Source organism: Crocuta crocuta, unplaced genomic scaffold (genome assembly GCF_008692635.1).
Source record: "Crocuta crocuta isolate KB4526 unplaced genomic scaffold, BGI_CrCroc_1.0 scaffold131, whole genome shotgun sequence".
Lineage (NCBI taxonomy): Eukaryota > Metazoa > Chordata > Mammalia > Carnivora > Hyaenidae > Crocuta > Crocuta crocuta.
In genome coordinates, this window is record NW_027528977.1 from 524,071 (window position 1) to 547,129 (window position 23,059).

The following is a 23,059-nucleotide window of genomic DNA, read 5'->3' on the forward strand; positions in this document are numbered from 1 at the left end:
AAATAGGAAAGACTCCAGAGGGCAGTGGGAGGGCTGGCATCCAAAACACTGGAGTAGGGATAGTTCTTTCTCCAAAAATAGACTTAAGAAAAAAGTGAGAAAGTGCAAGTACAATTTACTTTGGCAAAGCGAGGAGGCAAATCACTACAACAGCCGTAGTGACTTGAGAGAATATAGGGCTGTAAAGTTAAAGAGAGCTTTTTCTTTTTCCACTATAAATATCCCAATAGTTGTATATGAGATAAGAACTGATTTTTTTTTTAATTTTAGGTAAACAGTTGATGAAAACAGATGCATGTGCACGTTACAACTAGAATTTATGTCTTTTTTGCTGGTAATTATAATAGCTACAATTTAGTGATATCTACTGTATGATATACACTGGACTGGGCCTTGTACATTAACTTCTTTAAATCCACAAAAGAATTCTTAAAGGTGGTAGTCATTATCTATATAATGTTAAGGCACAGAACAGCTACTAAGCATTAGGGTTGGATTCAAACAAGAGTGTGCAATATACCCAATCACTAGGCAGTAGACCTTAGGGCTACATGTGTGCATAACTAAGACCCCTAATTTGATAGTCAAGGAAGGCTTCTTGGATATAAGTAACACCTTAGTAAGATCTGAAGGCTTAGGAGCCAGTTTGGTTAGTGGGGAACAATTGTACCAGGAAAAAGAAACAACATCTTAGAGCTGACATTCAAGGAAGGGGAAGTCCCATGTATGTGTAACATAAACTGAAGAAAAAGAAAGGGATATTGAGAAATGAGACTGCAGTAAAGACCCCAAAATTTTCTGCTCCATCCACTGCACTTAAGGTTAGATATACATAGCACAGAAAAATACTTAGCATTTCAGGATTCCATATATCCAGTTCTCCAGAAGAGAGAGAAAAACTCCCCAGTATGGATGTAAGAGTGTAAGAGATAGCCATCTAGTGGTCTCTCTCTCTCACATGTCCTCTCTATAAATGAGATGCAGCTCTGAATTTCGTTTTCATCAGGCCAGTGCAACCTGTGTGCAGCGAAGCCTATTACATTGCTAAAGGTTTGTTTTCCTCACCCAGTGATCACTGGAAATGACAATTTCAAAGGAACTGGAGCGCTGTGCATTTGATATTTCATCACGGATTTTAGATTTTTACTGACAAACCTGAAGAACCATGCATAGTTTCAAGTCTGTGTTCCTTCATCAATATTAGACTAATGACACGGATTCAAGTTTTAAAATTCTGTTTTTTATCCATTCCTGGAATAGTCTTGTGTTTTATTTTCCATATAAATGTTTCATTGCATAACAGCACATTAAACTATTTATATTTAGTGTGGGGGCAGGTGAATTTAGCAGTAATGAATTTTCTTCTCTGTGAGGCAGAATGCCACTGTGGCCTAACAGATTTGGTTGAGTTGTAATTTGCTTTGTTCATTTTACTGAGATTGGCCCTATTACTTGGTAATTATTTTTTGATTGAAGATTTCACCTGGGATAAGCCGCTTTCATGGGCAAGAGCTGAAAACCTACTTTGAATCATTAAACCAAGACTATTTGTAAACATGACAAGATCTCTTAGTATCATTTTAGAAAGACTTCATATCCCCTTGCACCAATTTTTTAATATTATATTCTTTAGTGGAATGCATCATAGCAAAACCGGTTATCATTTTCATTTCCTACTGGTCATAAAGTTTATAAATGCTAACTGATCATGCTGTAAATGTAATTAAAGCTAAAGCAATAGGACTCCTTGGTCATAACTAATTAAATTAGCAGCGCTTAGAACAGGGTGAGGAAAAAGAACTAGTGTTTCTTACCTTGGGGTTTGGCTTAGAAGAGCAGACTTGTTTCTATTGAGAACGTAAACATGTTTCCCATTCACAGAGTTGATGTAAAAGGATTTAAACCCACAGATGTAAATGATGAGGATTAAGATGCTTTGTGAACTTTCTGTAGTCATATTTCATATCTGTCATAATGTTTTTTATAATTTGTTTTCATGCTATTGGATGATAGTATCCAAGTTTACTTTCTAGGACAGAAAGGCATGAAATGTATTTTCGTGGTGAACCATTCCAGTGATACTAGTTTGTTAAAATCTTCTCTTTTGTTTGAAACTGATTTGAAGTATTCTTTTTTCACAAAATTGTTTTTCTGGAATTTTTCACTTCTTGTCTAAATTGAACAACTAGAGGTACACACAGGAACACTGCTAACAAAATAATAATAACAAAACATGGGTTTTCTGGTTGCCAAAGAGACACATATCTGTTATGTTTCTGGTGTTTCATAGCATATGCTGAAAAATACACATTTAATTTCTTGTGCATTATACTTTAATAGGCTTTAAAGGCAACTTCAAAGCGTTTTCCTTGACGATAGCTGTTTTCTGATATAGCTGTTGATCATATTTTTAGAAATCTGATGAACACTAACTTGCAAATCAACTCACCTCTACTATGAAAACCATTTATTGAAACATTCCATGCAATCACACGTGCATCATTTTGTTTCCACTAATAAGCAAATAGAGGTTATCTATTGGCTCCAGAGATAATAGAATAACATAGGTGGTATATCAAATGAAACTGTGAAGCATATTATTTTTTTCATTATTCTAGAAGATCATCCTTTTTCCCCTCACGCTTGAACATCTGAGAGCAACCTTCCCTCTCACTTATTATGACGAATCAGACGATGGTATTTTTAAGGCACAAAATTTTGTAAATTTTGCAATCTTATCAACCCTCCACCCCTTATCTTTTCTCTTTTTTCCACAGGTGATTTCTATTCACTACTTTCCAAACTGCTAGGAGAAAGGGAAGATGTTGTTCATGTGCATAAATATAATCCTACAGAAAAGGCAGAATCAGAGTCAGACCTGGTAGCCGAGATTGCAAACGTAGTCCAAAAGAAGGATCTTGGTCGATCTGATGCCAGAGAGAGTACAGAGCACGAGGAGAGGGGCAATGCTGTTCTTGTGAGAGACAGAATTCACAAATTCCACAGACTAGAGTCTACTTTGAGGCCAGCAGAAAGCAGAGTTTTGTCATTACAGCAGCCCCTACCTGGTGAAGGCACCTGGGAACCAGAACACACAGGAGGTGCGTTTAGGGCTTCTTTTAAAGAACAAACTATGAAATGCTACAATCTACATTAGCAAAATCTGAAGGGAATAAAAATGAATGGGTGAAAATACTTACCAATAAAAAAAAAATCAGAGAAATGCATTACTCAGATTTGGGTTATCAGATATCATCTTTGTTTGAGTTTTGATTTTTGTTTTGGTCCAGTACTTCATAAATTCTGCTTCTGTTCCATTGATGAGCCAGAATTACCAGGACCAAAAAATATCTAGATCATGCTGGGGGGAGTGGCATGTGAAATTCAGTGTAACAAATTCTTACCAAATCGATATTCTCTCTTTTGCTCACTGGAAAAAAACTGAAAATTCAACACCTCATATGTAAAGTCTCAGTGTATGGAATGCTTATATGCTACCTTCTTTTAAGGTAATTAAGGTCCTCTCAAAGGAATCTTATACTTTCCACCATTCTTTTCCAATTGACTTGTAAATATAACCATTTTTATGACTTGGATTTCTAAGTTCCATTATCAATTACTATCTTAATTGGAAAATTTAGGGGTTTTGGGGGGTTTTGTCTTGTTTCTAAGGGGAAAACTATCAAACTATCGGATTTATCTTTATTTCCAACCAGGATTGGCTTCCGTAATGAGAGGACAATACCTTATTCCCTTCAGGTTTCTGTACCAGCAAGCTATGGATGCCTCATCTTTGTCTTTAATTGTATTGTGGCCTCTTTCATATTGATTGTGTTTCATGTTATTTGCTAATGTGGAAAGCCAGATAATACAGCATGTGGAGATAATCTCCAAAAAAGTAACAGATATGGATGCATGGCAGCTGTCCGTGCGTGGGCTGGAATGGCGCAGGCTGCCAGCTTGGTGTTTTCAAATACAGCTTTGCAGCAAGCCATAAATTATTCAACACCCAGCTGATTTTTATTTATAATTGAAAAAAAGTTAGCATGCGATGCCTTTTGCTCACATAGAAGTTTCAAGCACTGTCCATTGGGCCTGGTCTAATAGTTTCTATGGGATGTTAACTGGGATCCTATTTTTACGTCTTCATATCTAAACAGACTCAGCCCTGCTCTAACTCCTAAATTTATCTAATAAAACTGTTTCTCCAAAGGGTTTCCTAGACTCCACTGCATTAGAATCACCTAACGTGCTTATGAAAATTCTAAGCTCCTGAATCCTACCAAAGAACAACTGAATTGACGTTTCTAAGGGTAATGTCTAGAAAATCTGCAGGTTATCACGTCCCTATCCATTTCATAGACAGACTCGAGTGTCTGATTGTTTAAACCTCTATATTAAGGACAGTAAATGGCAGCCCACCCAACATGAAAAAGCAGAAGGGCCTCTTTGATGAGAATACAATTCTCTTCAAGTACAAAATGTTAGAGTTGCAACATACTTTATTCCATGAATTCTCTTTTGTTACCCTGGATTTGAAATAATATTGTGGTTATTATAATTTACCAATAGGTATCATAAGTGTGCATGTAAAAATCATAGTTTGACTTAAGGCATTGTATTCCTAAGACCTAGTTAGCTTTCCTAAGAAAGAAATATTTAAAATACCCCAAATACATTTACTTGCTAGACCTCATACCTAGATCTCATACCTCATACCTTGGACACTGCCAAGTGTCCAAGAAGAAAAGGGTTCTACAGGATCTGGGTCAGAAAATTTCCTTTCATTTAAAATATGTGGGTAAATGTCATGGAGTTAAATAAAACTTTGAGTCATAGAAACTTATAGCACAAATCCTCATTATAGAAAGGAAATGTGCCTGCGTTTCCTTTCTGAAATGATTTATTTTAGCGTTATTTCACTACTCTGATTCAAAAACCTTTTAAACATTAAATGAATGTAAAATAGCAAAACTCATATTTAGGTAAGCTATTTCTGGAAGTCTTTTTCTTTTCACTTTTCTTTCACCATTTACCATAGCACAATATAAAACCTAACCTTAATTGAGAATGTTTAATTTTTTGTGTGGAAGCCAAAGAATGCCTTCTCCTCAGGAAGCTTCCTTTGCAAAAATGAAAGTAGGCAGTTATTAGCACGTAATACCCTAATAAAATATATTAGTAGTCTAATTCATGTATATTTCTTAGGGTATGAGCAAGGGGGATAAATTTGATAGATAATCTCCCATTGTTGTTCTCATACCTATTTCTTTACTTCAGACACAGCTGAGAATGGGACCCTATAATAGTCTGGAGGAATTCCTAAATGCCTAATTTGCTGTAAGGAATTACATTAGCTTCAAAGAAGAAGGTAGTTTTTCATATGAGATTATCACTAAAACAAAAATGTAAGGCTATGGTGTTGCTAAACGTTATACCTATACTCATTTCAGATTCTTTGAGACCTATTTTAACTTTCAAATGAAGAAACTGAAGCCTAGAGAAGTTAACCCATATCATTGAGGTCACATTATCTGAATTTAAAACTTGAACTTTATGACTGAATTTAAAACCAGAATGTACACTTCCTAGTCCCTTACACTTCCAGTTTGCTCAAAACACGGAGCTGACTTGTTCACCCAGTTCAGAAATACCTCCCTGAAGCTCTGGACCATCACTGCCTAGAAGCTGAAGACTTCCACTCAGGACTCTGTTCTGATGTCCACAGTTGATGATACTAGCACAACCCAATACAGTGGCGTTTATTGCCACAGCACTTTGGATTTCATTAACTGGACCATACTTTGGAACCACAGTATAGTAATGGATCCTATCAGCTGATTTGAGAGGTGAAAGGTGAAATTATTGGATCAGCTCAAAAATCAGATGTGACTGTTTGGCAGGTCCAGAAATAACTCATGGTTTCAAAAACACCATTTTATGGACTTTTAGATCCACCTGAATTCCAGTTAGTTCCACACCTTGGCAACTGCCTTTAAAACTGTATTCCCACTTCATGATGGACTCAGCATCAGTGGGCACAATACGTGCACGAACAGCACAACCAGAACGACAACTTCCATCTTTGCAATGACACCCTTAGCATTCCCAAGAACAAGGTAGTTAAGTACTGTGTCTTCAGTGTGTCTCTAATAGCGCAAACATCCACAAATAGCACCTCTTTCTACGTCTCGTCTTCATGACCTATGGTGAGTCTGGTCTGAAAACTCTTCTCCCAACAGTTGTGAGAACAGCATTAGAAACAGGGAAACCTCCTGGACAGGTGCAGCTAGACTAGCCCAGAGGTTTTCCAACTATTGCTGGAAAGGACGTGCCCCACGTAAGAAGCTGTAGCTGCAGTCTCCACACCACACACACGCATACGCGCACACACCACACCGTTCAGCTCGCCCCAGAACAGTTTTGCACTTGGGTAAAATAAAATCTGAAAACCATTCCATGTAGGTCATATGCTTTGGAACACTTCAGACTCTGGAGCCTGACTTCCTGGTTTTACTTATTTATTTATTTTTAAATAGTTTATTGTCAAGTTGGTTTCCATATAACACCCAGTGCTCATCCCAACAAGTGCCCCCCCCATGCCCATCAGCCCTCAGTTTGACTCTTGAATGCTGACTTCCTGGTTTTAAATCCTAAATACACCATTTATTATGTGGTCCCTAGGAAAAATTAAAAAAAGTTCTCTGGGCTTTAATTCTCTCATCTAATGAGGGTTATAACAGCACAGTTTTCAAAGGGTTAAAGTGAGGGTCAAATAGTACTTCCATGTATTCCAGGTAATGCATGGAAAGTGCTTTGAACAGTTTCTAGCACAAAGACAGTATTTAATGTTATAATACATTAACAATAAATATTATGATTGCCACTGTTAATGTCATATTGGATTAAGATTTCAAAATTTTAAACACCAAAGCAGTAGAAGCAAATATTAATTACTGTAACTTAGGCAGTGTCCATGAGTGAATTTTCTTGAAATGTGTAGGAAAGCTGTAAAAGTTGGCACTCTGATACATTCAGAAAATGATTTGGCAGTGTTCTATTGTAATCGGAGTTTGTGGCTCTTCACATCTCTGATCACTTACATTTTTCTGCTGTGACGTTTGTCTGTGATATATGATGTACAGGATGGAAATATTCAACTAGGTGAATTAAGAAGCAAATAGACTCTTTTTTACACTTAACATCATTAGGTTTCTACCACTAATTTGATGTCTATAGTGAGACAATATTAGTAGGATAGGAACAAAATCCTAGTCTTTATTCTAGTTGCCTTCTGGAAACCAGACTCACTGAAAAATAAATTTAAAACTATAGATTGCTATTCTCAGTGGCAGATTTGATCGGATTTCTCTTTGCTAGCATATGGAAGCCTGGTTCAGCATATATTGCATACCTGTGAACATCAGAAAATAATATCTGCATTTGTGTGATGCTTCTTATCAAAGAACTCACAGACTCTTTAAATATTCCTATTTATTACATTATTTACATTTAATATTCACATTCACACTCTTTACATTTAATATTATTTAAATATTCTATGAACATTTGGATTTTACTTAATTTCTATGGACAACTTTTAATCAACTGAGAGTACATACTTTTAACATATTTCAGTCATATGCTTACCTCTAGGTTCACATCTTTTAGAATTCCCAGGTAAAATAAGGCATTCAGTTGGCTGAATTTTCATCCCTGGAGGGAAGGAGACTAATAAAGGCAAACATATACACAGCCCTCACTGTGAGCCAGGCTAGTGTTTTAGGCGCATTAACTTATTTAATCCCTGTAACAACCCTATTTATAATAGGGTTTTTTTATAATTATTTTTTATAATTTATATTTTTATAATTATAAATATTTATAATAGGATTATTATTTATAAAAATCCCCTTTTAGAGAGGAAGAAACTGGGGCATAGAAAGGTTAAGTCACGTGCCTAAAGTGCCATAGCTCAAGGAACCAAGATTCAAAACTAGTCACACTTGCTTCAAGTGTTGGCTTTTAATCACTTTGTTACTCTGCCTCACAATAATATAAAGTGATACATAGATAGACAGATGGATGAAAGAGAGAGGAAGGCAGGCATGCAGGAGGAAAGCACAATGATGGGTTTTTTCCCCAATCATACCATAATCTCATCTACAATTGTAATAAATCTTGGTGTAGATTACTTTTGATTATATTTTCCCAGTCAGTAGCCAAACATTTTGAACAAGTCAAAGATCCCATTTGCAATTAAATTTTAAAAAGAAAAGAAATTCTGCTAATGCTTTTGAGCCCCTGTGTCTTAATTCTCTCTGTCACTTCATCCTCATTAAATGAAACATTGTAATTTAATTCTTGTTTTCTTTCTAACTTGGTTATAAACCTTTCTCCTATGTTTTCAGTTAATTGTCATTATGGCCGGCATTTCTGATGGAAAATAATTCCTGCCCGAAATAAGGCACATTTTCCTCACTAGAACAGAATTTCCAAGTGTACATAAAAAGCAACCACTACATTTTGTTCTTGTTGAAGTCATCTAGTGATTTCGTCAGGGTCTTTTAGTTAAGATTACATGTGAAGAGCCCTGTAACACTGAAGTGAAGTCACAGCTCTGGGTTTGAAATTAGATTTTTTTCTCAACTTAATTCTGGCAGTTCTTCTGTAACACAGATAAATGAATGCCCTTTTAAATGCTTATTAATAATTTCATATGAAAGCAACATTGATCACTAACATTAATCTCTTTCTTGGAAAGGTAATTCATTAATTCTTAGTGATTTATTGATGTATTTTAACAGTAATGTTTATTTTTTTTGAAGGTCATAACTTTTTTTCTAAATATATAGCAGAATATGAGCTGCACATTTACCTTTATGATGAGTGCAAGAATTCTTCTGAATAATCCTATTATTTGACATCTGAATTTAGAGCAGCTGACAGAGTTGGGAATGGCTTATCAAACATTATGCATAAGAAATTTGTATTAATTTTCAACTTAAAACTGAGAGGCTACAGTATTAGTCCTATACTGAATCATGTCTTAAATGACAGCTAAGAAAAATCTCTAATTTTTAACTTCTCCATGATTGAAAAAGTTAGGTTTAAGTTAGAACCCAAATATATTTTATCACATAATTTCTTTAATAAGGCTTTGAAATATTTCTTAACTGGGGCTTAGAAAATAATCATCCTTGACATTGATGACTGAAGTCTAGCCTAAGCCCACAGTTCCTTTCCTGTGAAATGAGAAAATGACCTTGGATGACCCAGTAATGTTCTGACGTTCTCTGCCTCTCATGTAGTGACAGGCAGGGGCTGGAAAGATATCTTATCAACTTCATCCATATACATATACCACTAGTCCTACATGACTGCTTTGATTCTTGGTCATCTAATCTTAAAGGGAACAGTTTTTAACCACATAATAATGAAAAAGATGGGGATACTGGAAGGAAAAACATCAATCAACCGAGCTTATGTTCACAGAGGAGACATGAACTCAGTTTTTCTTTAACTATTTTAGAATTTCTAGTTAACCCAGAGACCTAGATCCTAAGAATGTTGAGGTCTTGGGTTGGTAATCTTAACACATGTGTGATGATATTTTTAAATGAAATTTTAAATAATTTAATATAATCTCTCAAAATTTTGCCATGCACAAATCCTCCTTTGCATTGACTCAGTACTCAGAGCATATGTTTCTTCTTATATATTTACTTACATATTACCTTTGCTGTTTTGAAAACTCACCAAAAACTATATATTTTAATAATGTGTTCTAGATAGTTACACTACTTTACCTTCTTGAAAATTTCCAACCAAAACGGACTCTTATATGTGACAAAATAGGCTGTTAAGAACCTATCAGTCAATGCCTTTTGCAGCCTTTTGAGTGCTTACCAATCTAAGGTCAGTGATAATTGGGGTCATTCATAGCCAGATTAAAGTTTATTGTACAGTATTTCCAATATCTAATGAAACTCACATATGTCCCCGGTTTGTTTATTTTGGACACTGAATCTATTTTTCATCAGAATTAGTCTCTGGACCTTCATGAGCACCTAGCTTCTCATACCTGCTGAAGAACCACTGAATAGAAATGTTCTAGGAAACATGGTATTTGTTTATTTTCTTTAATGAAAAAGATTATTCAATTAGCATTTTTATTGGGTCTCTTAACAATGTCTTCAGCACTGTGTTGGGAGTAAAAAGAGGTAGTACAAGTGAATTTATAAGATTATAAGGGTGCTTAAATGCTGGTTGACAACATAAGTAGGTAGAAACTGGGTCATAGTGTTCTGTTTAGTGTATTTATTAGGCCATTACAGGGGGCCAGGTGCTATGTAAGACTTGGCGACAAATACTCAATATGACATGATCCCTGCCCTCAAGAAGTTCCATCTGGGTGCAGTAGTTTGGGCTCTGAGAATCTGATGAAAGCAATTAAATATCTGTGTTGTCATGAGATTCAAGGTTGCCTTGAAGCCCATCCGGACTCTTCAGGAGCTGGTGAATGAGGATAGAACAATTACCACCAAATGGACAAGCTGTAATGGAGAAGAGAATGATGTACAACCTGAGAACTTTAAAATAATTGAAAACATTTTCTGTGGGGGATGATTTATCCATCTGTTGATCTATCTAGACATCTCTAATTGTCATGCTTATACCACTGCTTCCAGATTTCTCTTTCAAAAACACAGTTTTAATCATGCCACCCTATGCTTAAAAACCTTCAATGGCTACCAGTCGCCTGTAGCAGCAATTTGCATCCTTTCTTTCCTATTATGACAAGCGTGATAGATGATGAATGTTATTCATCTGAGCAGCCCCATTCACATCCACTGCTGTGCCCAGAATTGTTTGCAAATGTAAGTGTGCCAGCTGTAATTCTGTCCCCCTTCTCTTCAACTCAAGAAGGCGTATCAAAACACGTGAGTGAGAATGACATCCTCATGTGCCCTAATATATTTCAAAAGTAAATTATTCCCAACTCTGTGCTTTACTGCTACTAATAATATACTTGTAGCATGCCTCAAAATTAATCATCATATAGCTCAAGACACCACAGCTCAGACTGACATTCATTCATTGTTACCTCCATACTCTGTCGTATGGTGTACAATATATTTTCCAGTCTAAACTACATCTCCAGGTCTGTTAATCCTGCCTTTCACTCCCCTAGCCTCACCTGAACCCTTTCCAGATTATTTAAAGATCTTAAAATACATTCTGCAATTGTAAATGTCCTTGTTTTTGATCTTTCTGACCAAAATATTCTCTGCTCACTTCCACCCTCAGTGAACCCCTCACTTACCTTTAAGTGCATACACAAGTGTTTATTTCTCTGAAACCTCCCAGGTCTGACCTTAACCCTCCCCTCTCCCAGCCAAGCCTAAGGAAGGATTACAGACCCTCTCCTGTGTTCCACTACTACATTGTGTCATAAGTATTTGGTTTCCGTTTTTCTCATTTTATTCTACAAGGTCTTCAAGGCCAAAAGCCATGATTTATTCCCAGAAACTAGCATAATGCCTGACATAGACAAAAGACTTAATGAATACTTGTTGGAAGATGCTTCTGCAAGTGTAGGCAGAACTGATCTAGGCATTCAGTTATGTTGTTTTGTTAATTTTTATTAAAGAAAAAAATTAAATATGTAAAGGTAAAAAGATTTTGAGTGAAGCAGTACTATTTCTTTAAGTACAGGTGAGAAAATTAAAGTGTTTATTCTCAGACCAGTATCCTCTCAAGCTTTCAGAAGCTGCTCATACAAGCCCTGTGCTTTCCTTTCTTTCTTCAGTCTGTAAATGCCTATCTCTAGGGATTTCACTGCATGTTGTCACATCCTCCAGAGGACGGGAAGGAGAAATGAGACTAGAATTGCTGCTTTTCTACCTCTCGGCATCTCTGTTGAAGCATTCGAATGGGGAAGAAATATGGAACTGATAAAGTTGATTTCACAGTATCTTCATAGCTTTATTTCCTCAGTCAGTACAGCTACTCCATACATCATACCTCTTTATTCACAAGCATGTTTATAAAAGGGCCTAACACAAATAAATGCAGGCATTCTCTAGGTATACATGTATTCTGATCAGAAATGAGAATAGCTGGGAAATCATCCAGTCACAGAGTTTGTTATGTTTCCCTTCTCTTATGTCAGGAAACAATGAAAAATAAGCCATGCCATGAAAGAGAGTGTCTCTCCATTCTCATTGCTACAGGAGCCCTCACATTCAGAGAAATGAGATTGGGATCTTATATAGGTTCCTGGTACAGGATATGATTAGTGATGATTTATTATAGGGTCTTATGTATATTGAACACCTAGAATGTACACGGAGGTAGATCACACATATGCACACACACAGCCTTATTTCCCATGCTTGCTATTGATTCACGTGTAAAAGCTTTGTATTAATATGATGCCATCCATCTTGTCTTCTTTCCCAAACATACTATTTTTAAATAAGAATCATATCAAGAAGAAAGTAGTCTCAGATTTGCTCTATAATGACTTCAGGGTAAGCTGTTTTCACAGGCATGTTATCAAGAGGAAAAGAGGGCATACGATCCCCAAACAAATTCAGTCACTTTATTTCATAGCTCAGGAAGCTACTTGGCATGTGCATGTCGTATATTTATGTAGAGCATGGCTTGATTTTTCTTTCTTTGCATCTAGTGACATTACTGCATGAGTTTCTTATAACCATTGTGAATCTTCATGAGGTTATACTAGCTTTCCTTTTTTACAACAGAGGTCTGGATTTATCTTTTAGATTTCCATGTCGAAGAAGCACTGGATTGGCCTGGAGTATACTTGTTGCCAGGCCAGGTTTCTGGGGTGGCTCTGGACCCTAAGAATAACCTGGTGATTTTCCACAGAGGTGACCACGTCTGGGATGGAAAGTAAGTAATATTTTCCCTCTGGGGTGTAAATGAAAAGCATGCATCACTTTCTGTTAAACTAGGATAAGAGTAAGAGACTACCACAGTTCCTTTTGAACTTGATTCTTATGAGCAAACCGTATTTAATGCATAACTGTGATAAGTAATGGAGAGGAAGTCTTGGGCATTTTAAAACAATTAAAATAGTTTCACAAACTAGTTGATGGAAAGAAGACAGTGACAGCCTGATTCTGCCTACTTACCATTTTCCTCCCTCATCCTTGAAGCTACCTTCACATTCTTTTTTTTTTTTTTTTTTTAAATATTTTTATTTATTTCTAGGAGAGAGAGAGACAGCGTGAGCAGGGGAGGGTCAGAGAGAGAGGGAGTCACAGACCGAAACAGGCTCCAGGCTCTGAGCTGGCAGCCAGCACAGAGCCCGACGCGGGGCTCGAACCCACGAACCGCGAGATCATGACCTAAGCGAAAGTCGGACGCTTAACCGACTAAGCCACCCAGGCGCCCCGCTACCTTCACATTCTTAAGGATAATATTAAAAGGCAGTTAAGAGAGCACATTTGCTGAGGTATTTCAAGACTTCAGAGAAAGTGCATCATGACAAATGATCAACCAAGAAAAGTTACTAGTTGACTACAATGAAACACTGTTACTTCTGCATGCACGCTGCATAAAGAACCAGGCTAAGACCATTGGACTCTCCTTTTCTATCAGACTGCTCCATGGCAGTGAGAACAATTAGCCTTCTGGAGACTATGGTTGAGCCAGTTTAGCCACCACGTGTCTAGAAATAGTAGCTTGACCTTCATATTTTCATCCAGATTAACTTTATTACTCAAATTTTCTTTGTATGATTGTATGAGCACCAACGGCTTAAGAATAACACGGGGACTAATTCCCCTGCTTTTCCTTTGGGTTTCTCTTTCCAACCTTTTATTCTACCTTCCACTATCTTCTTAGAAGGATTTTGGCTAAAAATGTCTAACGTTTATTGTTTATTATGGGTCTGTCACTGTTCTAAATGTTTACCTAAATCACCTTACAACAGCTGGGCACTGTTATTATCATCATCACTCACATTTTCCAGATGAAACCAAGAGAAGAGAAGTGTTTTGCCCCACGTCTCTATCTCGGAGTTAGCAAATGGCAAAGCCAAGCTTCAGTCCTTTGCATCTGACTCCAGTGTTGGCCCAGCTGCCTACTTTGTGATACTGCCTTTTATAGGACTGTGAGCACATTCACATGATAACATTTTTCAAAGGTTGGTCTCAAATCTAGCAGGTTAACTCTCCTGAGTAATGAATATCCATTTATTCATTTGTTTTATCACAAATGTACATATGAAGGTAAATCTTAAACTATCAATTAAGTGTAATGAATCTTCTCAAGTGTATAGCTGTTAGGGTCTCATTTGGAAAATGGAGAGCCTACATATAGAGTTGAGTTGTTTTTTTCCCTCTATTTTCAGAGATATTGATTACACTTATGTTAGTGCTAACCCTGTTCTGTCATACAAACATGTATGTGGTTTTCTTTGTGCAGGTGAAGACAGAACTCATTCAGTATTTCAAAATAGATTGGTAACTTGGTTATGTTTAATCGTCCTTTCCAGCTGTCACACTTGAAAATGGAATCTGAGAATCACTTCAGAGTTCAGAGCAATCGAACTCAATATTCCTGTTCATATGTCTCTGTTACATCGTCTCAGTCATTATTGAACATCTAATGGTATTTTAACAAGTGCTTTTAAAAGCAAACTATTACTATTCATTGTAGCATATTCTTCGTTTTAATGAATATTGCTACATTTTCTGCATGGATTTCTAGCCACATTTTACCAGAGGAGAAAATTATAGCATCATTTTCTCCCATTGATACTGTTTCAGCTGGCTAAAGCTAAATTGGATAAAGTCCAAATCTCCATTTGAATGTGATACTCATTCCAAGTAAACAGCAGAGGCTGGAACAGTTTCACAGGAGAAAGGATCAGTAAAGGCCAGCTTGGGGTAGGAGACGATGACACAAGACCGTGACATAAGAGCCACATAAGAACACTTTCTGTGACTTATTTGTTAGTCCTCACTCAAGAACTGCTTTTTCCAGGCATCTAGCTTTCATCTGGATAACCAGTATCGTGTGCAAATAGATTCCAGCTTCATTGCCAAAGCCCTGATGTGTTAATTCTGATAAATGGCACCAACAAAAGAGTATTGTTAAAAAATGCGAGACTTCTTCAGAGCAGATGGGCTGGTTTAACTCATTAAGTCTCTGTTTCTTCCCTTCTTATTCATCTTTATCTTTCAGGTATAAGAATTTTGTTAGCTCTCTTTGCTTGTGTCTCTCTTGCTTTGTCCACTGGCCTCTAGCAGCCTTTTCAGTCAGGTTGCGAGGAAATTCTCTTCTGGAACTCACTTCTTTGATTTTAACCACTGCTTTATTATTCATGAAGAGAATCAGAAGTGGATTACTCTGTTATTTTTTTATTTTTAGAAAAATAGATTCGGATTTGTAGACTCCGTTCTTTGAACAGTCATGCATGGCGATCCTTCATACATAAGCTGCATTATGTAAAATAGGCAAAGTACATAGTTTTTGTTCTCCCTTGTTAAGTATCCAAGGATTGTAAAAAAGAAAAAGACAGCACCTTCCTGAAAAATTTATGATGTACTGGTGAGAGACAATGGACATTAAAGATTGGGTGGAAATTGCATTCTTATTGCTCCCACTGTTTGAACAGAGTAGTCAGAAATCCTGTATTAATCTTCCTTGGAATTTTTCTCATCCTATTATTCATGTTCACAAAATTGTAGTCTCCTTAAGGCCAAGACTTGTTCTAAATCAAATCTAAGCACCCTGTATCCTCTAAGTTTTAGGATGTGCTCATTCTTTGACTGTCAGGCAGTGCTTCATACTAATAATCCCTAATTAATACGTGGTACCCAAAGCTCTTTGATATCATCATACCAACTTTTTTGTAAGTACTGTTACTCTTCGTTTCTACATGATTTCCCTGATCACCCCTTACTCTTTTACTTAACCATGCTAAATAAACATGGCAACCAAACTGAAATAATAATAATAATAATTAATAAACCACCAAATGTCTTGAAAGGTGATCATCATCACTCCTTTTCAGTATTTGGTTTCCATTTTCTTCCCTGTCCATCCCTTCAGTATGGCTACTTTAAGAAGCTTCTTCTAGCTGCAATAAGAAATGCCTATTATCAGCAGGATGTAATGAAATTTTTAAGAGCCTATGGTCTGTCCTGGTGTTAGGGCAGCATCACAGCTAGAGCTCTTTCAAGTTTAAATGCCTCCCAGCAGGAACTGGGTAGTTCCTGCCTCAGTAACAGCTGTTCCTAGGTCTCTGTCTTAAAATTGAGACTCCTGTCAAATTTTGCTTCTTGGCCTTTCTTTTATTGATCTCAGCTATGGTTGTGGTTCCACTGCACAAAATTCACATCACATTCCCACTTAACTAACCTATGGGTTTTACCCGTAATTTTTAGGTGTTAAAAGTTGTTTCCTTTATATAATTTAGTAATTTTTCCACATGGAGTGGAAAGGGAAGTTGGAAGTTGTATCACTTGGAATTCTTTCAATAAGAGAGAAAACAACTCAAACTAGCTTAGGAAAAGAGGAAATAGATTAGATAGTATAAGTGAAAACTTCAAGGGTATGGTAGTCCAAATGACATCACTAGAACCCATTTTTTAACGTATCTTCTGGTTAGCTCCATTCCTGCACCCTGATTGATCTCTGTCCCTGCTTTCAGTTTCAAAATCACATTATCACACTAGTCTCACAGAAGAGGTAGTCTATGTCCCCAACAGGTCAACAAAAAATTCTGACATTTAGTCTGTTAGCATATTTTTTGGTCTGACTTAGGTCATGTCTCCTCTATCTCCAATCCAGGCATTGTGGCAGAAGAACAAAATCCACTCTTTGGCTTAGCCTGAGTTTTTTCTTCTGTCCCTGGAATGTAGGAGTAGAGTTGACATAATCAGAAACACATGTGCTGAGAGGAGGCTCAGAATGTTGGGTCAACTAAAGAAACACTCAAGTTTCATTAGCACAACATGGGGCAGTAGACATTGGGCACCCAGAAGAGCAAGTGTGCACCAGAGAGCTCACCTCCAATCTCCCACCTAATGCACACACACCTCTTGGAAGATCTCCCACAGTCATCCAGTGCTTGAACTCTCAGTGCCAAGAAATTCCCTATGACATGAGACATACTTTCCAATTATGGGACTCATCTAGCTGTTATAAAGTTCTTCATTATGTTAAATCTGACAGCTTCATGACAACCTAATGCAGGGTGAACTTACTTCCATTTACCCATGGCAATTACTTACACATTTGAAGAAAATCCTCTCTTCTCTGGAATAAGTATCCTCAGGCCATCAACCAATCTGTATGCTGACGTGACTGTCATCTGAAGGTACTTTCTCATCCCTTTAACATGTTTGGTGGAGAAGTGGACACAATACCTCATGTATTACTGATCAGCAGTGCAATTACTGTCTTTAATGTGTATTCCAGGTATCTCTCAGTGTAAAAGGTTTGTATTCACTTTTATTCAGCAGTCATATCACCTTGTTGCGTGTTGAATCTGCTAAAATCTTTAAATATATTTCATAAAATTTTTACTGGAAATTTATACTTATGTGGTGTTTTTATATTTTTTTAATTTTTAAAGCATATATTTATTTTTGAGAGACAGAGCACGAGCAGGGGAGGGGCAGAGAGAGAGGGAGACACAGAATCCAAAGCAGGCTCCAGGCTCTGAGCTGTCATCACAGAGCCGGACACAGGGTTCAAGCCCACTAATTGTGAGATCATGACCTGAGCCAAAATTGGACTCTCAACTGACTGAGCCACCCAGGCACCCCACTTGCGTGACGTTTTTAAAATACTGAAGTCAGGACTTTATTGCAATTACATTTCCCTTCATTAGATTTAACAATTTATAGATATTATTTAAGCAAAAAATGAGCTGTCCCTCCCAGCTTTGTATCAGGTCTATTCGATGTACATGCCTTTCATATCTTCATAAATGTTGTTTAAAGAATTTGAATATTTCAGTGGTTGTCTTAGCAAGTTTTGTTCTTAGAGATGTGGTCTTCTGGGAATCTTCTCCCATTTGCTCCCCACATAGCTCACAAAACAGGTCTTCATCAATGCTTTATAGAATGTTGCCAAGATCTATTGTTTCAGAAATCTCTCTACATCCTTTCGGAAAAATCAGTTCAAGATTTGTCTAACTGGTTTTCTGGAGCCTCAGTTAAGATATCTATTTCAGGGGCGCCTGGGTGGCTTAGTCGGTTAAGCGTCTGACTTTCGCTTAGGTCATGATCTCGCAGTTCGTGGGTTCGAGCCCCGTGTCGGGCTCTGTGCTGACTGCCAGCTCAGAGCCTGGAGCCTGTTTCAGTCTGTGACTCTCTCTCTCTCTGACCCTCCCCTGCTCACGCTGTCTCTCTCTCTCTCTCCTAGAAATTAAAAATTAAAAAAAAAATTAAAAATAAAGTTGTATATTTAAAAAAAAAAAAAAGATACCTATTTCATACTCTAAGAATTAAGTGAGCCTGGAAAACAGAACTCCAAGTGACTGAACGGTACCTTAATGCCTTCATATCTGAGAGAAAATCATGAGTTCTACAAAAAGAATGTTTTCATATTCTAGCATTCTCTCTCACATTGCCATCTGCCATTTACTCAAACCATTTTCTTCCAGTTTTATGTTACCTTCTCTAGTTCTTCGTTATGTGACTATTCTTCCATTGCTTCTGCATACACACGTTCAATTTGGTAACTGGAAGGGAGATTCTCCAGTCCAGTGAGGTCATTCCTACTAAGAGAAGACCATATATGTATTTGAAGAAGGTGACCTAAGGTTGAACCTTGGTTGCCATTTCCTAGCTCTGAGACCTGCATGAAGATGTTTGCAGTCCCTTACCTGCAGTTCCCTAGTCCAAAAGATGAGGACTTTAATAAGTCCCTCATTCTTCTGAGTAACAAAGAGCACTTTGTTCAGCCACTTCTCAGTGGCTTTTCTGACCCAGCAGAGCCGGTGCCATAAGAGCTAGTTCTTTGTTCTTTTCATCCGTATTTGTGAAGTCTCCAGTGCTAGGTCCATCAGGGCACTGAAGAGTCATACTCGTTTCTTTGTCCACCTCATTTCCTCCTCACAGGGATTTTTTGCAATGTGTATATATTCAGAAGTAAGTGTTTTTAACATTGTATTTAAGTACATTCCATTTAAAGGCTCTGGCCTTTGTATGGTATATCTTTGTTTTCCTAATATTGAGGATACCTTTCCACTTATTTTCTCACTTGAAAACTTACGGTTCTAACAGATAGTTAGAGGAGGTGGGGGTGGGGAGATGGGTGAACTAGGTGTAAGGAATTAAAAGTACACTTATCATAATGAGCACCGAGTAATATACGAAAGTGTTGAATCACTTTATTGTACACCTGAAACGAATATAGCACTGTATATTAACTCCACTGGAATTAAAATTAAAACGTCAAAGGAAAGAGAAAACTTACGGTTCTCTAGTTTCTTTATTTATGTAATTACAACATTATGTTATATTCTCTTCAGTTGCTGTTATTTATTTTGCATTCCCTTAATTTTGATTGATGGCACAGAGGCTTGTTTTCTTCTTACTCTCGTTTCTTTTTTTGTGTGAATATAGCAAAGCATTTCTTCTCAGCCTTATCTAAACTGTTTGATTAGCTGCTAATGTGCAAAATCATTAATGCGGGATTCAAACTGCTAAAATAAAGAAGTGATGAATTCCGGCCCATGGGCCACAGTTCAGTCTTTTTGGCTGAGTGCTTTTTCAGAGAAGCAAACAAAAATCAGCAGTGCTCCAGGCACTGTGTGAAATTTGCAGGGTATTATTATATCCTGTAAAAAGTTAAATGTGGTTGAAATAAAGATCTCTCTGCAGCATATAATGTGGGGTAGCTGCTTTAGAACACTAAATAAGCAGTTTGCTATAGCAACGGTATATCCAGTTCTGTAATCTGACATCCATTTGTGAACTGATCAAGGGTTACTGTTCTTTGAATTACAGGAATTTATAAACTACTTTATTTGGCAGATTTAGTGTGTGTGTGTGTGTGTGTGTGTGTGTGTGTGTGTTTGTGACTTTCCCATTTAAGAAAAAATTTCAGCCTCTTCTGTTACTTGCCCTGTGTAACTACCATGCACTAACGGTTAGTTGCACAAAGCTGCAGCTATCCCAAATGAAAGGAGTAGGACTGGTCATCCAATCAGCTGAGTGGCTGTCTCTTAATGTGCAGCTATAGGTATGCCAAGGTCTGTTATGCTCCAGTTTTACTGGGATATACAGTAGGCATTGTTGCCACTATAAAGTGCCACTATTACTAGCTATCAGTAGTGGGTGAGAACACTATCTGTATCAATCAAGGGTACAGCCCTTGGTAAGAATTATGAGGACTTGGTGACTCTCCATATAAAGTAAGTCACAAGTGGGGGTAAAGTAGGTAAGTAATACACTAGTATGTTCCATGCCCAATCCTGTAAACTGCAAGAATACATGAAAATTGGAAATACAAAAGGGAAAAGGAAATCTAAATACAACCAGTGGATTTTTAGCAATATCAGTAAATAGCCTGGTTATGATGCTGTATTATAGTTGTGCATAATGCTACCTTTGAAGAGAGAAGTACATGTGAATCTACAATTCAATTCAAAACTTATTTCAAAAAAGAAGAAACAGATTTTAACTCCTTACAGTCAGGGAAAGCATAATTCTCACATTATTTAGACTGCCACTGTGCCATTATAAAATAGGAAATGTTCCTGGATAATGAGGAATATGACTTAAGCCTTAAAACAGTTCATAAATAGAGAGACTATTGTACATGAACGTGAACCTTACAGCATACTCTCAGACATGTTGACCTTATGCTGTCCAATATCATAGACAAGTTGGAAGAAAAAGAAAAGAACATTGATAGTTGAATCCTTTGTCATTGTCTTCTAGAAGAATAGTTAATGATGTTTTTAGTATAGAAATTCATACTGAGAATAGAGTTTCAGATATAGAATAACTCTTTGGTGTTTCATAGAATTAAAAAATTACATCATGTTTACCCTTTACCCGTCTCCCATGTTTTAATAACACCTTGTACATTCTTATACTGGTTCTAATATAATTCCACATTTCAATTTAATAAGGATCCCATGAATATCTTATAAAATCTACTTTGTTAGTGATGTTACTTCTATTTCATAAACTCAGGTCTTTTTTTTCTAGGTACTGATGTGTGGTTTTAACTACACAGAATATGTAAACAATATTAAGTTTGACAAAGCTGAATCAATATTTTGTTTTCAGTTGAATGCATCATTAATAAGAACTACTTCAGGGACTTATTGTTACCTTTCATGGAAAATATTCCCAAAGGACTTTAACAGTCAAGAAGCTCAAATAATCATGTGATGTATTTTTTAATGGCAAGAGAATGTAATTTTGAACTTTGTATTCTTCTACTGGGACTCTACATAAGTTCCACAAAAATATCAACCAATCAAATGTCAACCTAATCAATAGGTCTGTGATAGATCTGAGCACTCTTTTGCCTTTCCAAATTGCAAATATATCTCCATAAATATTTAATATTAATTATTCAGGTTCTTCTTTTGTTTATATTGTTGAACTACAATATATTAATAGTTTTTTTTCACAGCTTTGATTCTATAAAGGAAATTTTGTTACAGAATTCTGTTACAGCTTTGACTCTATAAATAATTTGTTACAGAAATATTCATTGATCATCCACTGACTTCGTCTGGCAAAATATGTATATATTGTGTATATTTTAATGTAGATATACATATGTATGACTATGTGCTTATTTAATTCTTTGTTCTTTAAAATATTAATTGGTCTCTTTGTGTTTTGTAGATTTACCTTTCTGTTACATACGCTTATATTACAAGATTTATCTTTGTCATTTATCTCAAATAATTACCCAAACAGGAATTGAAATAAATATAGTATCTGTGATATTGTCAATTTAGGGAAAGATTTTACTAGCAATTTACATAAAAATAGAAATGAAAAAAATGTATATAAACATAGATGTTTGTAAAATTTTATAATCTGGGAGATACAGAATTAAAAAGCAGAAATAGTCATATTTTAGTTTTATATTATTATATAGTTGTCCATTTTGTACTTATAGAAAAGTTGTTTTATGGAAGAAGTTTTATGCATCCAGAATCAATTATGATTGATATTTTTTAAATACTTTGAACATTATATACTATATCCTTATAATATGTATTGCATGTAGGGTCGCCTGGGTGGCTGAGTCGGTTAAGCGTTAGACTTCAGTTCCGGTCATGATCTCAGTTTGTGAGTTCAAGCCTCATATCAGGCTCTGTGCTAACAGCTCAGAGCCTGAAGCCTGCTTCGGATTCTGTGTCTCCCTCTCTCTGCTCGCACTCTGTGTCTCTCAAAAATGAATAAACGTTAAGAAAATAATAAATTAAAAAAATTTTTAAATATGTATTTGCATGTTGTTCCTATGGCAAATACAGTAGCAAGCATATTTTATATCACTACCCTTCCTGCTGTCATTTACACTTTCCTTATTACAATGTGAGTTAAAATAAGTCATGCTTCTTTTTGTAGTTTTAAAGAAAATTGCTATTGGATTAAAATATTTTGAGGAGCTTTGAAAAAAATAATTATGAGTTCCTGTTAGTATTTCTTAAGCTCTCATGTGAATATGAATAACCTGGGGACCTTGTGACAGTACAGACTTCAGATTCAGCGGTCTGAGACCTTGCATTTCCAGGCAGTTTCCATGTCATTGCTCCACTGACCCCTCTGAGCATCACAATTCTACAGGCAAATGGTGCAGATGTAATTACATTTGTAATTATGTAATTACCATTATATATATTGGTATATATTTGTAATCAAAGGTACAGGAACATAAAGGATAAAGAATGAAATCAAAATTTGAACTCTTGATTCTGTATTTAGAATCTCAAGTGAATGGTCTGCATTTCTCAAGTTCATCAACCTTTCTTATTGGTTAAGTTTCCATTCTAATGCTTTTTTTTTTTTTTTTTTTTTTTTTTTTTTTTTTT

At 36.3% G+C, this 23,059-nt stretch overlaps 1 protein-coding gene across 2 annotated transcripts in view; it reads left to right on the forward strand.

The window, feature by feature from the left end:
* The window catches only part of PAM (peptidylglycine alpha-amidating monooxygenase), a 149,036-nt gene that overhangs the window by 101,685 nt on the left and 24,292 nt on the right, over window positions 1-23,059 (forward strand). For both annotated transcript variants that reach the window (XM_077757143.1, XM_077757144.1), the window contains exons 13-14: window positions 2,778-3,101; window positions 12,792-12,921. In XM_077757143.1, the coding sequence (XP_077613269.1) occupies window positions 2,778-3,101; window positions 12,792-12,921 (454 nt within the window). The remainder of the gene's footprint in view (window positions 1-2,777; window positions 3,102-12,791; window positions 12,922-23,059) is intronic.